This window comes from Crotalus tigris, unplaced genomic scaffold (genome assembly GCF_016545835.1).
Source record: "Crotalus tigris isolate CLP2741 ecotype Arizona unplaced genomic scaffold, ASM1654583v1 scf7180000018301.7375997, whole genome shotgun sequence".
NCBI lineage: Eukaryota > Metazoa > Chordata > Lepidosauria > Squamata > Viperidae > Crotalus > Crotalus tigris.
In genome coordinates this window covers 1,141,470-1,157,508 of record NW_024096931.1, presented here as the reverse complement: position 1 = coordinate 1,157,508, position 16,039 = coordinate 1,141,470, and the positions used below count along the sequence as shown (strand labels likewise).

Below are 16,039 nucleotides of genomic sequence, written 5' to 3'. Positions count from 1 at the left end.
TACATTGCATTGTGTCATGGAATTTGGGGGTGGTCTGGATAATCTCTTGGGTTGATCTGGTGCCCAATATTTGCCCTTGATCAGTTGCCTGAACCTACTGGGTCAGAACTCTGGACTGCCTTCACAAACTGACCAAGACCAACCAGCCACTTCTGAGAGCATATCGAAGTAGGCTAGGAATGGTCAGAGTTGCTGTAACAGAACAGCCTTGTTTTGCTAAATGTCAGCCTGCCATAAAGTATGGGAGAGGGAATGGCTGGGAAGGGGGAAGCCAAAGCTACTCATCCCGAGACATCAGCTCATCGTCCGGAGAGGCCTGGGAGGGAAGATGCAATGGCTCACCATCTAGCCCACCAGTGCAGGGACCGTTACCAAAACAAATCTTTTGAATGTAACTGGACAATAGGGAGATAACAGGGGAGATGCACGGGAAAGTTAACTAGGGAACATTCGCATGCAAACTTTTAGTTCTGGCTTTGCCGGGCTGTAACCACTCGGTCTTTATAAAAGTATATCTTTTGCACAAATGGAGTCGAGGGTCTTTCTTTCTCAAGAATCCCACGTGGGGCATGTGTGACAGGAGTTAAGAGGCAGACAGGCCTTCTTCCCTTGCCTCCCTCCCTCCCTCCCTTGGGCTGGAAACAGGGTTTTCTAGACTCAGGGGTGAAGACAACCAAAGAAGAGCTGCCTATCAAGCAAAGCTGGACTCCTGGCTGAGCCCTAGAAATGGGTGGGATGTGGGGCCATGGCCTTGACTAAGCTCATCCTCAACAGGGGTGAGCAATCACAAAGGTGGCAAAGCCTTCAGTGACCAGACCCAGGCTGGAACGAGACACACCCTCCGACTGGGGCTCAGGAAACCGGGCTGATTCCACCCGCTTTTCTCTCCATGTCTAATAATGGGCATTCTGAACTGGGACTGGAGGGGAGGGGAAAGGGTTTGGAAATTTATTTATTTATGAGACTTATATACCGCTTTAAGTGGAAGCACTCTCTAAGCGGCGTACACCAGTAAGCAATGTGTATATATATATTACATTGCCCCCAACAATCTGGGTCCTCATTTTACCTACCCCGGAAGGATGGAAGGCTGAGTCAACCTTGAGCCGGTGAGATTTGAACCGCTGACTTGCTGAACACAGTCAGCTAAAGTGGCCTGCAGTCCTGCACTCTAACCGCTGCGCCACCTCGGCTCTTAAATCTCCCTCTCATCCAAATCCGCTCCTTCGTACCTGCCTGGGACAGTTCTGGAGGAAGAAAACACCACTGGCCATTCCAAGAAAGGAGCCGTCCTTTGCTCAGCCGACCAGCCGGGGTCAGGATGAACGCAGCTGCAATCCAGCTGTGGATGCAGGACAGAGGCCAAGCCACACGCTTGGCAAGCAGGGAAGGCCACTCGGCAGGGCAAGCCAGCCCATGGCTCTTCTCCCAGGGCTTCTCTGGCACTTCAAGCCGGTTGCCGTGGCTGGTAGATTTATTATCATAGACCAGTGTTTCCCAAACTTGACAATTTTAAGGCATGAGGACTTCAACTCCCAGAATTCCACAGCCAGCGTTGCTGGCTGTGGAATTCTGGGAGTTGAAGTCCTCATGCCTTAAAATTGTCAAGTTTGGGAAACACTGTAATAGACCAAAACTGCAGCCTTTCTTGCCAGGATCATTTCCCATTGTGAATCACATCAAGGCAAAGGAAGCCTTCTGAAAAAAGTGCCACCGTCACCCTACCAATTATTAAGACACACGGCTTCAATTTGCTGGGACAATTGCTTTAGAAGGAAGCAAGGCCAGGCCACCCCAGCTCGCGTCTCATTCCAATAAAGTCGACGCCTTCTTTGGAAATGAATTATTCCGGCATGCAGAGAATCACCACCAGAGAAGCTCTGGACCCGACGAGGCTTCCCCGATGTCAAGTCCGGAGCAGGGCAGATCATTCTTTTTTTTCTTTTTTCTTTAATAATTTTTTATTTTTCCAAACTCTCCCCCATACATATACCGTGATACTTATCAGATGTTAACATACATTCCCTCCACACTCACATGCAAGATACTTTTAACAAAATGAAATAAATACATACACATGACTTTTGGTGTTGCTCGCCCCTTTCCCCTTTCACCGTATCCACACTCCTTCTTCTTTACCTTCTTTCTCCCTTTCTTCTCTTCCCTACTTCCCTTTTCTCTTCTCTTTCCTTCACCACTCTCCTCCCCTTTCCTCTTCCTCCAACCTTCCTGCTTCCTTCTCCCCTCCTTTACTCTTTTCTCTCTCCTCTCCTTTTTTCCCTCTCATCCCTCTTCAGATACAATTCAGGGGGAATGTCCGAGCAACTCCTCTCTCCAAATTTCCCTCTCTGTATTATATATACAATAAGATTAATACTTCTATTTATCTAACCTTCTCGATATATACTTCTATAAACATTTATACAACCTCCAGTTATTCAATACTGTGTGGGCCTGGGTCTCCCTCCTTATCTGCTCCTTCTTCTCCATCTAAACCAGTGGTTCTCAACCTTTCTAATGCCGTGACCCCATAATACAGTTCCCCATGTTGTGGTGACCCCCAACCACTTATACATCACCGGGTGCCAGGGGTGATGGAGGGGGAAAAAATGGCAGACAGCCTTGTTTTGGCGACCCCCGTGAAATGGTCATTCGACCCCAAATGGGGTCCCGACCCACAGGTTGAGAACCACTGATCTAAACTGATGTTAACTATCTTTTAACCGTATTCTCTTTTCAAGGGCAGATCATTCTCAAAGCGCCCTTCAGCTGCCTTCCGCATCCAGAGCGGGCAAAGGGGAAGCAAGAGATCTGTTACCGTGTCAAGGGGGGAGAAAGAGAAACAGAGTCTAAACCTGGGAGCTGACCTGCAGATAGTCCTCAACATACGATCATTTACTTAGCAACCACTTGAAGTTACAACAACACGGAAAAAGCGACTTATGGCTGGTTCTTGCAGTTACGACCCCCCCACAGTCACGTGACCAAAATTCAGGCACTTGGCAACTGGAAGGTATTTATGACAGTTGCACTGTCCCGGGATCATTAGTGACCTATCCCGGTGGCTTCCAAAGTCAGTGGGGGAAACCAGATTTGCTTAATGACTGCATGATTCACTTAACAACCTCAGCAAAAAAGGTCACAAATTCAAGCGTGGCTCACTTAACAACTGCCTCACTTAGCAACAGAAGTTTCATTCCCAACAGTGGTCATGTATTCCTAGATTCTAGCAATGACTGACCTTCAGGATTTAATAGCTACTCGAGCTCTTAAATTGCAATGTAAAGCAACGCACCTGAGCCTCTTCCCTGAATTCCCTTCTCTTGGGCAGAGGAATGCACAATTGTGTTCCTGCAGAGCTCTCTGATGTGCCCATTGTGGCGCTCAGATGCCAGAGGGCTGAGCCGGTCTATGGGGCTGGCTTTATCGGGACCAGAACCAGCTTCTCTGGGGCTGTCAGTTCTTTAAAAGGCTCTCAGTTGGGAAGGGCAGCTCCAGTTAGAGTACGTGGCTACAGCCACAGCTCCCTTGGTTCCCGGTCCATAGGGCTTGGTTTTCAAATAAGAGAATTACTGGAGCTTTATTAATGTTAACCGTAACGGCACTGAACACAAGCAACTACGCTGACTAAGTGAGGAATCCTGCATTCTACATCTGTGCATTTAATTTTTGTTTCCTGAGTGATCAGCTTCCCATTAGTCTCTGTTAAATTTCATTCTTTTCTGTATATCTCAAGATTGTTTCAAGCTGTTATTTTCTGTCTGAGAGCATTAGCTGTGACACCCAATCTCATATCGTCCTATTCTCCACCAGAGTTGAAGAATGCTTTTAAAAATCCTTGTCAAAGATCTGCTCCCGCATCAAGATAACAAACCAAAGAAAAACAGCTTCATACATCAATGATGCGCAGTCAATTGGAAATGAGGCAAATAATATAAAACCTTATTCAATTGTGACCTAGCAAATCCTTAAAAATAAACTTGCAGATGAGGTTCACACAGCAGGCTGTACCACAGCAAACTGGATGCACCATAAAATAATCCCTGAGTGTAAAAAAGAAAAATTAAAATTGACTAGACTTCGGAACCGAAAAGCCATCCCTGCAGACCAGGCACCAGTAACCAAACCGTCCTCTGCTGCTTCCCCAGTGCTGTTTATCTCCCCCACCCCCAGGTTGCACGTCTCTTGAGACCCCCGAAGCCAGCACAGGCTCCGGGCCCTGCCTAGCGCCTCTCTCATCAGCAGGCAGGGCCATCCACCGCCACCTGCAGTGTGGAAACGCTGCCACGGAGTGCAAAGCTGTAATTTCCCAGTGTGCAAAATTAAATGGGGAGAGATATGGGAGGGCTTGCCACTGCTGTAAATCTTTTAATAGGCAAGTCTTGTGCAGAGACTTGTGCGGGATCACGCAGGCTGCAAGCCAAACCTCGGAGCAGCTTGTCTCCCCAAAAGACGTGGCTTGGCATCGGCAGAGAAATGACTCATCTGAGAAGGCAGGACTGGGGAGGGGAGATGGTTGCTTCAAGGCCGCTCCAAGCCTCGCAGCCCCCTCCCCCCACTCCCTACTCACCCCCTTCAGAGCAGAGGCAGACTCCTTCCCTTCCCTTTGCATCACCCCCTCCCCAGCCGTGAGGCTCCAGCAGAATGGAGCAAGCTGCAGGAAGCAGTCAGCCAGCCCTCTCTTCTCCAAGGCTTGTGTCCTGTCTTCCTCCTGTAACTCTCTAGCTCCAAATCAACTGATCAGGATGCAGAGCTGGCCTGGCTCTGAGCTGCAATATCTGGAAGCCCCTTCCCTCTCCCAGTCCCCTAGAGCAGGAGTCCCCAACCTGTGGGCTGCAGCCCAGTACCGGTTCATGGCCTCTTGGCCACCGGGCCGCAGGAATGGCTGCACGGACCCTCCCCACTCGCGCTAGTGCCGCCGCATGGGTGCTAACGGGCACATTTATGCATGCAAGCAGGCAGCAGTGTGGGCACCAGCACCACCACCAGCACCAGCATGGATGTGCGTGGCCGGCTTATGCATGCCCACTTATATTTCCTTGCTCCTCCCTTTCCCTCCAGGCTGCCAACCCAGAAAGGTTGGGGAGCTCTGCCTTAAAGCAAAGAAGGACTGGCATTCCAAGGGGAGTCTTTGGAACCAACAATCCCAGTTCAAACAGCCTTCCTTCTTTCCTTTCTTCCTTCCCATCTGATCTCAGATCTCTGATCTGCCGCCCACATCCATTTTGGCACCTCACAGAGACAGGAGTTCCCTGCGGTGGGAGGGGACACGAGAGGTGGAGTCTGCATGTCCCAAATTTCGCACAGGATCAAAGCCCAGCACAGAAGCATCCCAAACTGCACAGGAAGGACATCCTGACATCAGCATCTGTACAAACCACACACCCCTGCTCACACCAAAAAACAGTCCGCCTATAAAACCAAGTCCCTGATTTTCTCTGCAGACTATCCTCAAGAACGAAGCCTTTTGTTCTTGAGAATAAAATCTTCTTTGCACAGTATGTCTGGATTTCATTTTTTATTTGTTCTTGCATCGCCCTGATTTGTGAAAATCTCAATTATTCTTCTAACACCTTCTTTCCTCCCTCCCTCCCTCTCTCTCTCTCTTTCTTTCTTTTTTCTTTTTTTCTCTTTCTTTTCTTTCTTTCTCTCCCTCCTCCTTCCCCCTCACATACATGCGCACCTAAATATAATTTTATTTTAAAAAATTAAAAAGATAAAAACTAATACGAAGTATCATAAAGTGGGAAAAAGAAAAGAAACAGAAAGAAATCAAAGTTACATGTGCAAGAAAGGAAAAAGAAAACAGAAAAGAAAGGAAAAAGATGCAAAGAACCAACTTCCAGTCTTCATCACAGCAGTTATAAATACAATCATAAATTTACCTCTTACTCTATGATTACAACATTTCTTTTTTTTCTTATAATTCTATTCTGTATAGAGATGGGAAGGCCTGGAAAAAAAAACGGAAAAAAATCCCATTTTTTCCAAAGTTGTTCAGAAAAAAAAGGGGGAAAAAACTCTTTTTTTCACAATTTTTTCAGTTTTTTCCATGCCTTCCCATTTCTAATTATGTGTAACTATCAAAAACATAAACCATAGGCTTTTTTTTTTCTGTTTTGTGCAAAAAGTCCATAAGGGGCTGCCAGTCAGCACTAAACATAGATACAGCCATTTCAGTGAGTTCCATCATCTTTACCAACTATTCCTCCAGTGAGGATAAGGCCAAATCTTTCCATCTTTGTGCATATGATAATCTCACTGCAATTATCAGGTGCAAAACAAAATTCCATGACTTTTTTTCCAACTGTTTTTCCTCTGGTCTCAGTTGATCTTTAAAATCCTGAAATAAACTAAGTATCTGAATCCAGACTTTTCCAGATTTTCCACCATTTTCCACCACTTTTCCACCAAACATAGTAAAATGTCCCTTTTTCACATTCCCAGCATACATTTGAAGTGTTTTTATATATTCTAGACAATTTCTCTGGTGACATACACTCATCCTTAATTCCAGGTTGCTTCTCTCCTTGGTTAGTTTCCATCCATTGTTTCTTGTCTTGCTTTCTGGTGCTTTGGAGAACAGCTTGACTCCCTCTTCTTTGTGGCAGCCCCTCAAATACTGGAACACTGTTATCATGTGCCCCTACCCCAATCCTTCTTTCCTCTAGACTGGCCAAACCCAAGTCCTGTAGCCGTTCTTTCATATGTTTCAATCCCCGGGCCTTTAATCATCCTAGCTGCTCTTCTTTGCACTTTTTCCAAAATCTCTTTTTGTAATGTGGTGACTAAAACTGTGGCAAGTAAGGTCGTAAAATGGGGCAAAACTCACTTAACAAATGTGTCACTTAGCAACAGAAATACTGGGCGCAGTTGTGATCGTAAGTTGAGGGCTACCTGTATTTTCCATTCCCCTTGACAAAATTCTAGTATCTCGTGATGTTTGCCATTTGTGTTAGTTTAGTTTTCTTGTCTATAAAATGCCTCTTGTCTGAGGTGTTTTTGGATACAACTTGGGTCTGTATCTGTTCCATGTTCTCAGCATGGGATGATGATCTAACAAGATGATTTTTAAAATCCACATTGACCTGAATCTCAGGTCCTGCTCTTCCAGTTCCGAGAAACTTTTGTTTCTCAGCAACATTCGCCCTTTCCTAGAAGCCAAAAAGCCAGCTGCAAATTACGATTTCAAGTCGGGCAACCCTTGTCCTCCTCTTCCCTTTGCATCTTGTAACCCTTTAGACTTTACTCGTGGTTTTCCCCTCTGCCGCACAAATTTGGATATACCCCCCTGCCGTTGTCTAAATGGCACATCAGCTCTCAAAACAGTTACTGTCGGAAACAAACAAACAAATCATTTTATCACAGAATTGCTTCCCAGCAATGTCAATTGTGGTTTCTCCCATCTTATCTTTTTTACCTTCACTCATTCTTGTCTTAACATAGTTATTTTGGAATAACATGCAGTTAGTATTTTTCCATAATGATACCCAGATATTTTCTTCTCGATCTTAAGACTCATTTTATTTATCAGTTCTGTTTGATCTTCCATTTTCATATTTTTTGTTAACATCTTTGTCTTCTTTTCATTAATCTTGAAACCTGCTAATGCACCAAACAGACCAAGTATTTTCTATTGTTTCCTGCCCAGAAAAAAAAACCCTGCTCCTTCACATCAGCTGGAAAAAGATGGTACTGCAAACCCCTGTGTTTTAATCTTGCAAAAACCTATAGCTAAATTTGGCATTAAGTGGTACCAGACTGTGGGCACCATTACCTGGGAGAGCTTGGTGCTGACACCCTCCCTTAATAATAATAATAGTAGTAAAGTTGGAAGGTACCTTGGAGGTCATCTAGTCCAACCCCTGCTCAGGCAGGAAACCCTACACCATTTCGGACAAATGGCTGTCCAGTCTCTTTTTAAAAACTTCCAGTGTTGGAGCATTTACTGCTTCTGGAGGCAGGCTGTTCCACTGATTAATTGTTCTCACTGTCAGGAAGTTTCTCCTTAGCTCTAGGTTGCTTCTCTCCTTGATTAGTTTCCACCCGTTGCTTCTTGTCCTGCCTTCAGGCGCCTTGGAAAATAGCTTGACACCCTCTTTTTTGTGGCAGCCCCTGAGGTATTGAAACACTGCTATCCTGTCCCCCCTCGTCCTTCTCTTCATTAAACTGGACATACCCAATTCCAGCAACCGTTCCTTATATGTTTTAGCCTCCAGTCCCTAATCATCTTTGTTGTTCTTCTCTGTACTCTTTCTAGAGTTTCATGAAGACACCATAAATAACTTACTTTTCTAATCACACTATTTGCTTCATGAAGCAGCCTTGGGGAAATCCTTCTTATCATCGAAGTTTCCTTGAGAAGAGAGAAGCTCTGCCATTGCAGTCCCTGAGATATTGGAACACTGCTATCATGTCCCCCCTCATCCTTCTCTTCATTAAACTAGACATACCCAATTCTAGCAACCATTCCTTATATGTTTTAGTCTCCAGTCCCCTAATCAGACAGCAGTGGCACTTACGCCGCAAATTGGGAAGAGGCTGGAAAAACCAAGTTGCTCTCAGCTCAAGAAGCATTTTACAGACAAGAAACAGCAGACAAAGAGAAATATCAAGATTTCTTAGTGTAGGAATATGGAGAACTTAAGGAAGTCAAGAGAATAATTGACTGCAGAGAGATTTACATTTCAAGGGTTTTCAGACACAGTCAAGAGAAAGATTTAATATAGATAAAAAAGTAATAGGAATTGAACAACGTAAGACTGAACTATGCACAAATGATGAACACGTGATTGCTAAAATGTATCCCGGTAATTTTTTGTTGAGTCTTGAAATAGCAAAAGAACAAGTTAAAAACTGCAAGATAAAATGAGTAAAAATTTTGGTTATAATATATAGATGGATCAATGGGAGGGAATGTGGTTAAAAGGATGGAAATTCACAGAGTATTATAAGAGATTTTTTAAAATAAATTGTTGCACCATTGTTATACCACATCAGAGAAATTATCTAGGTTATATTAACTAGTACCTCTAGTTAATGCTGGAAATGTGCAAAACACGAAGGGTCATTTTACCATGCATGGTCAACTTGTGAAAAAGCAAAAACATACTGCAAACAAATATGACGATAACTGAAAATTTAAAGATCAATATTCAGATGAAACAGTTTTTTTAATCTGGAATGTTGTAGAAAATGACCAGGCTGAGCCTGAGGAGGGGTCAAATGTGTCATCAGTCATGAGTCCCTGCACTCCCACAAGAGTCCTAAGTCCAGCCCCCCTTGAATTCCTTTTCATTCTTATCTCCCGCTCATTTCCCTTGACCATTAATTGGTCAGATTCTTGTAGAATCTACTGAAGTTGCAATAAATCTTTATACACATCTGAACTGCCTGAATCACCTGATTTCCCTGGTGCTTGACTGATTTATGGATAACCAATTGTAAAAGTCTCTTGAAGATTGATTTTGTACATGCAGAAAGATAATTATATGCGTAACAGTAAAGAAATACTGAAACACCCACAAGGAAGGAGTGGATTGTGAAGATGACAGAAATGGCAGAAATGGCAAAACTGAGCTGCTTGATCAGGGATAAATAAGTAATAATAATAGTAGTAATAATAATAGTAGTAGTAGTAGTTATAACAACAACAACAATAATAATAATAATAAAGTTGGAAAGGACGTTGGAGGTCATCTAGTCCAACCCCCTGCTCAGGCAGGAAACCCTACACCATTTCGGACAAATGGCTGTCCAGTCTCTTCTTAAAAACTTCCAGTGTTGAAGCATTCACCGCTTCTGGAGGCAGGTTCTTCCATTGGTTAATTGTACTTTTATAAAGGTATAAATCTTTATAAAAGATTGGAAACTTTTTATGGTCTTTTTGCCATAAATGGGAAAAAATGAAATATTGATTTCAGATTATGCTGATTAAAAACGGTTGAATATGGGAAGAAGGGAACCCTGTAACACAATTTTCAAGAGGGAGGCAGGATAATAACTTTGTCTGTAACTGCTGTAAAGAAGATTGATTTTTTTTTTCTCTTTTAAATCTTTCAAGTGTTTTTCACTTTTAAAAATCTTTTTCTTAACTGCATTTCCATACGTATTGTTCTGAATTCTGTAAAAAATTCTAATAAAAATGATATATAGCAGAAAGTTCTATGAACACGAACCATCCATTCTGTAGGGCCGCACAGGGCTTTACCTCCCTCTTGCCCTGCTGAGTCTCCCTGGATCATCAGTTATGGCTGGGACATGGCACAGCCTTCCAAAGAGACCTTTGCTCTGATTAATGAAGACAGCGATTGTCTTCTTTTGGCAACCTCTCCCTTGCTGAAGACCCAACCATGAGCAAGGAGTCATTGCCCATCATGTTCTTTGTTCTCTTTTCAATGAGCAGAAGAACCTTCATGTACATGGACTAAATGTTTCTGACTTTAACATTTCTACTGGATGCTTTGCAGATTCTGCAATCATAGAATCTAGGGCTGGAAGAGAACTTAAAGGACTTCCAATCCAACTCTCTGTCTATACCAGGGGTACCCAACCTCCAGGCCATGGACCAGTACCGGGCTGCGACATGCCAGCAACCGGTCCACACAAACAAGCAAAGCCCCATCCACGAGATGCAGGCAGCACACAAAACCACGCACCCTACAGTCCACAGAAAAACCTCTCTCCACGGAACCGGTCCCTGGTGCCCCAAAGGTTGGGGACCTCTGGCCTATACCATTCTAGACAAATGGTTGTCCAATCTCTTCTTGAAAACCTCCAAAGATGGTTTGAAAGAGGGGTCAAAAAGGCTATCTACATTAATGTTGAACAGCCTTCTCTCAATAGAGGGGGAGGGATGCGACACCCCCTATCACCTGTTTACAACACAGTCCTTTCAGCAGTTCCAAGAAGGCTCCACACCCATTTGCAATATTCAGGTGACCCTGAAGGCACAGATAAACCTCCAAGTGGCCTCAACGACTCTCAGAGAGAGTACTAACGACCAGATGACTGCAAGGGATACAAATCCTTCCATTCTCCACCATTCAGTCAGAAATGAAGAAGCTTGTTCAATGAGAAGTGAAATATCTTCAAGGAAAAACAAATTCCAGTTGCTTTTTGAAAAAGCACCTTCGGGACTCCAGTGGTGGAGCACCCACAATTTCTGGAGGCAAGCTTTTCCACTCCTTAATTGTTCTGTCAGGAAATTTCTCTTTAGTTCTAGGTTGCTTCTCTCCTTGATTAATTTCCATCTGTTGCTTCTTGTCCTGCCCTCAGGTGCTTTGGAGAATAGGTTGACCCCCTCTTCTCTATGACACAAGACAGCTACCATGTCTCTTCTGAGCCTTTTCTTCCTTAAGTTAAACATACCTACTTCCCTTAACCTTGTAAGGTTTATCCTGCAGATTTTGGCCACTGAGATAGAAGAGCCACTGCTGTTGCATACCTATTGGCCTTCAACTTTTGTTCATATATCTCATGGAAGCTCCCACTCAAGCCAGCTTCCATCCAAGTTCCTATTTATGGCATTTCAATCTCAAAAAAAATAGGTCTATGATACTGGCCAACAGAGCCCAAACTCTGAAGCACCAGTTAGAACATTTTTCTGATGATTGAGAGCCAAATTGGTGCACACAATCTTACAGAACTGACCACAAATTGTGACCCAAGTAGAAAAATAACTTTCTGAAAACAACTGAGCTCATTCACTGTGCCACAATATGGTTTCTGTTGTTTTGGCTTAGTGCAGTGTTTCTCAGCTTTGGCCCCTTGAAGATGTGTGGACTTCAATTCCATAGCTGGCTGGGGAATTCTGGGAGTTGAAGTCCACACAACCTCAAGGGACCAAGGTTAAGAAACACTGGCTTAGTGTGTTAATCTGCCTCATGTTGTGAGTATTTGGTAAACCATATCCAAGCGAACTATGGCTTAGCAGAAGGCCTGGTCCCAGTCAACAATGAAAGAGAATCTGAACAGCGCACACACCTTTCCGAAGCTGCCTTTCCCCAGCACCATCAGGAAGTTGAAGTCAGACAGTTTCATGCGATCACGGTTCCCGTTGTTGTCAAATTTGGAGATGGTGTTGGGCAGCCTTTCTTCCATAGCTCTTGAACCTGGACCCATTCTGGCTCTCTAGAAAAGGAAAACACAATGAAATGGAGACAGTGAAAGCAGACGAAGCTAAGCAAAGCAAGGCATACTTACTTAACTTAAGTAAGTTAACAACAGATTTTGGGCTCAGTTGTGACCGTAAGTCAAGGACTACCTGTAATAGATATTGACTGAGATGGGTGGCCATAAAAAATTGAACAAACAAAGAAACGATTAAATAAATAACTCACCCAGGTGTTCCTACCATCACTGGGGCATGTTGGAATATACCAGGGGTAGGCCACCTTGGCTCTTTTATGACTCGTGGACTTCAACTCCCAGAATTCCTGAGCCAGCATGGCTCAGCTTGGAAACCTCTCCCTTTCCCCTCGGCATGGCTGGCTCGGGAATTCTGGGAGTTGAAGTCCACGAGTCATAAAAGAGCCAAGGTGGCCTACCCCTGGTATATTCCAACATGCCCCAGTGATGGTAGGAACACCTGGGTGAGTTATTTATTTAATCGTTTCTTTGTTTGTTCAATTTTTTATGGCCACCCATCTCAGTCAATATCTATTACAGGTAGTCCTTGACTTACGGTCACAACTGAGCCCCAAATATGTTGTTAAGTGAGACATTTGTTAAGTGAGTTTTGCCCCATTTTCACGACCTTTCTTGCCACAGTTGTTAAGTGAATCACTGTGGTTGATAAGTTGGCAACCTGGTTGTTAGATGAATCTGGCTTTCCCCATTGACTCTGCTTGTCAGGATGCAAAAGGGGATCACATGACCTTGGGAAACAACAATGGTCATATGTATGAGTCAGTTGCCAAGTATCTGAATTTCGGTCACGTGACCATGGGGATGCTGCAAAGGTCGTGTGGAAAATGATTGTAAGTCACTTTTTTCAGTGATATAATTTTGAACAGTCACTAAATGAACTGTTGTAAGTCGAGGACTATGTGTACTTCTAAACAAACTCTAAATAGTAGTAGTAGCAGTAGTAGTAGTAGTAGTAGTAGTAGTAAAGTTGGAAGGGAGCTTGGAGGTCATCAAATCCAACCCCCTGCTCAGGCAGGAAACCTTATACCATTTTGGACAAATGGCTGTCCAGTCTCTTCTTAAAAACTTCCAGTGTTGGAGCATTCACTGCTTCTCGAGGCAGGTTGTTCTACTGGTTAATTGTTCTGTCTGTCAGGAAGTTTCTCCTTAGTTCTTGGTTGCTTCTCTCCTTGATTAGTTTCCATCCATTGCTTCTTGTCCTGCCTTCAGATGCTTTGGAGAAGAGCTTGACTCCCTCTTTTTTGTGGCAGCCCGAGGTATTGAAACACTGCTATCCTGTCCCCCCTCGTCCTTCTCTTCATTAAACTGGACATACCCAATTCCAGCAACCGTTCCTTATATGTTTTAGCCTCCAGTCCCTAATCATCTTTGTTGTTCTTCTCTGTATTCTTTCTAGAGTCTCATGAAGACACCATAAATAACTTACTTTTCTAATCACACTATTTGCTTCATGAAGCAGCCTTGGGGAAATCCTTCTTATCATCAAGTTTCCTTGAGAAGAGAGAAGCTCTGCCATTGCTAATGCTTCCCTATTACATCAGATCGAGAGAGAGAGAGAGGGGGGGTGCACTTCTTGAGAGAGAGGTGCACTTCTCCAAAATTGTGTTTACAGGGTCCCAGATGGGAATCGCTGGCAGAAGGGAGAAGAGCCCATGCCAGTCCAGGTTTTCCTTGGCAGCACCATAGCCCTGAGAATCTGCACCCCATCTGGCCCCGTGATGGCTCTGGAGATGGAAAAGTTCTGGGGGCCGGGAGACAAAGTGCCCACCCAAATTCCTTCACCTTACAAGACGGACCCCTCCTTCTCCATGACGGCATCTGAGGATCTCAGATCCTTGGACAGAAAAAGAAGCAAAGAGGTCTCCCTAGATCAGGGACAGGCAACCTTGGCTCTTTTATGACTCGTGGACTTCAACTCCCAGAATTCCTGAGCCAGCACAGAAGGCATGCCTACCCCTGCCCTAGATGTTGCCAGGGCAGACTTTGTAAGCCCTGTGGGGGGAGGGGAGCAGAACAGTGATCCCTAGGACCCTGGAGTGGTGGAGGGGGGCTTTATCTCTTGCTGCTGCTCCAGCTCCCCAATCCCAATGGGGAACTTGGGTCAATTCTTAGCAAAGGGAGAAAAATGTTCTTTGCCATTCTTGCAAGCGTCTCCTCCAGGGGAACTGATGAACATAGAGCAGCCACAAAGCCTAAGCAAAAGGGACCAGGCAGGGCTAACACAAATCACCCCGCCCTCCCAAAAAAAAACAGGAATGCCAGGAAAATAGATGGAAGTAGAAGGGCCTGCAAAGGAGCCTCCTTCTTGGGCCCTGGGCAAGGCTCTCTGGCACTGCTTTTCCACACTTGCAGGCTTCAATTGCCCTGGAAATCCATGACTTCTTTTCATTCCAGCTGCATCTTGATGATAGCGAAAGCTAGCTTCCTGTATTTTCCTCAATCACTCCTTAGCACCCGAAAACCTTTTAAAAACTGTACTTGAACCTTTCCTATCACAGCCAAAAATGCTGTTTCTGCATCTCTCATTGAAAATAGTTCGGAAGGAAACACAATAGGCTCTGCCTGTCCCAGCAGCAACCCAACAACGGGCAGCAACTCAGCAAACCCATTTGCAAAGGAGATGGACGGGGCCTCTTTCCCAGAGCCCCCCATAATTGCTGAGCATTCAGGAGCTTTCTAAAAGGGTGGGAGCATCATTCTTCTCCCGTTGGACTGGGGGTGGGGAGCATAACGTTTTGGGACATAATTTGTTAAGCACACGGACACACACAGATAGCAATCTCATAATTTATTCATTTTAATTTCTGAGAAATACCTGCCATTGGAGGCACCCACCGGAGCTCAGCCTAGCATGAAATTCCATTAAGCCGAGTCAATTGGCAGCTCCTCCAGACTCCAGCAGAAGCCCAGAAGATCTGCTGGTGCTCCCCTTGAGGAGGGGTTTGCAGTTCTCTCCCAGAAACCCCCCTCCCCCTCCTGACATTTTGGAAGGTGTCTGCTGACAGCATCCCTCCCCAGCCATCCCTCTGTTACTGAGGACCGGTCCTGGACCACATCACATGCTCTCCACTGTCTATTTTCCAGGCTGAACATGATTCTGGCCTGGATGTATCCAGATTTGCCAAGCACCTCACAGCCCCGACCCCACCAGCAATGCTGGCAAGGCTAAGCCAGCCTTTAGCCTAAACCCTGCTGGCCAGTCATAGTGGGATGCTTGGCCGAGTCCAGGGAGGCGGGGGGGGGGAGCAAAGAAGCCCAGGGAAGCCTTGGCAAAATTAACTTTCCTCCACAAGTTGGATGATGGAAAGAGCCCAAAGCCCCCCCCCAACCCTCCCCATCAGCAGGGTCTGCAGTGAGTAAGCCGTAAGTCGGCTACTCTTGCTGCCTCTGAAGTTGCTCTCGCTCAAGCCGTTTTCTTCCAAATGTGCAGCCATTATTAAGAGTGTTAATTTCTCTTAAATGGAGCCCATGGGCTCTTGTTTTTCCTACAGTGGTGAAAAGCTATACTTTCACTCCCTGTGTCAAAGAAGCTTAAACAAAGCCATTCCTGCACAATGCGCAGTCAAAGGCTGACAAAACTAGGCTGAGATAGTAGGTGGTTTGAATAAAGGTTGGGGTTGGGGGAAACCTGCCAGAGTTGCCTTCATGGTTCCTTCTCAGCCTTTTTATTTCTCTTCCTCACCTCTTAAATTCTTTCTCTGTTCCTCTTCATTCTCCTTAGAACAATTCTGGGTATCAAGGGCCACCCAGAGGTTTCCATCAGGGTTTCTGCTCTGGCAAGGCTTGAAGGCTTACTGATTTGGCCCTTTGCCCAACTGATAGGAGAAGGTCTACCAAAAAAACCCCCTTAAAATGGTGGCTGAAGTTTAAGTAGTTCAGATAAAGTAGA

At 44.9% G+C, this 16,039-nt stretch overlaps 1 protein-coding gene across 2 annotated transcripts in view; it reads right to left on the bottom strand.

Moving 5' to 3' along the window:
• The window catches only part of PRKCB (protein kinase C beta), a 206,926-nt gene that overhangs the window by 48,526 nt on the left and 142,361 nt on the right, over positions 1-16,039 (bottom strand). For both annotated transcript variants that reach the window (XM_039349688.1, XM_039349687.1), the window contains exon 9: positions 11,986-12,132. In XM_039349688.1, coding sequence (XP_039205622.1) covers positions 11,986-12,132 — 147 coding nt within the window. The remainder of the gene's footprint in view (positions 1-11,985; positions 12,133-16,039) is intronic.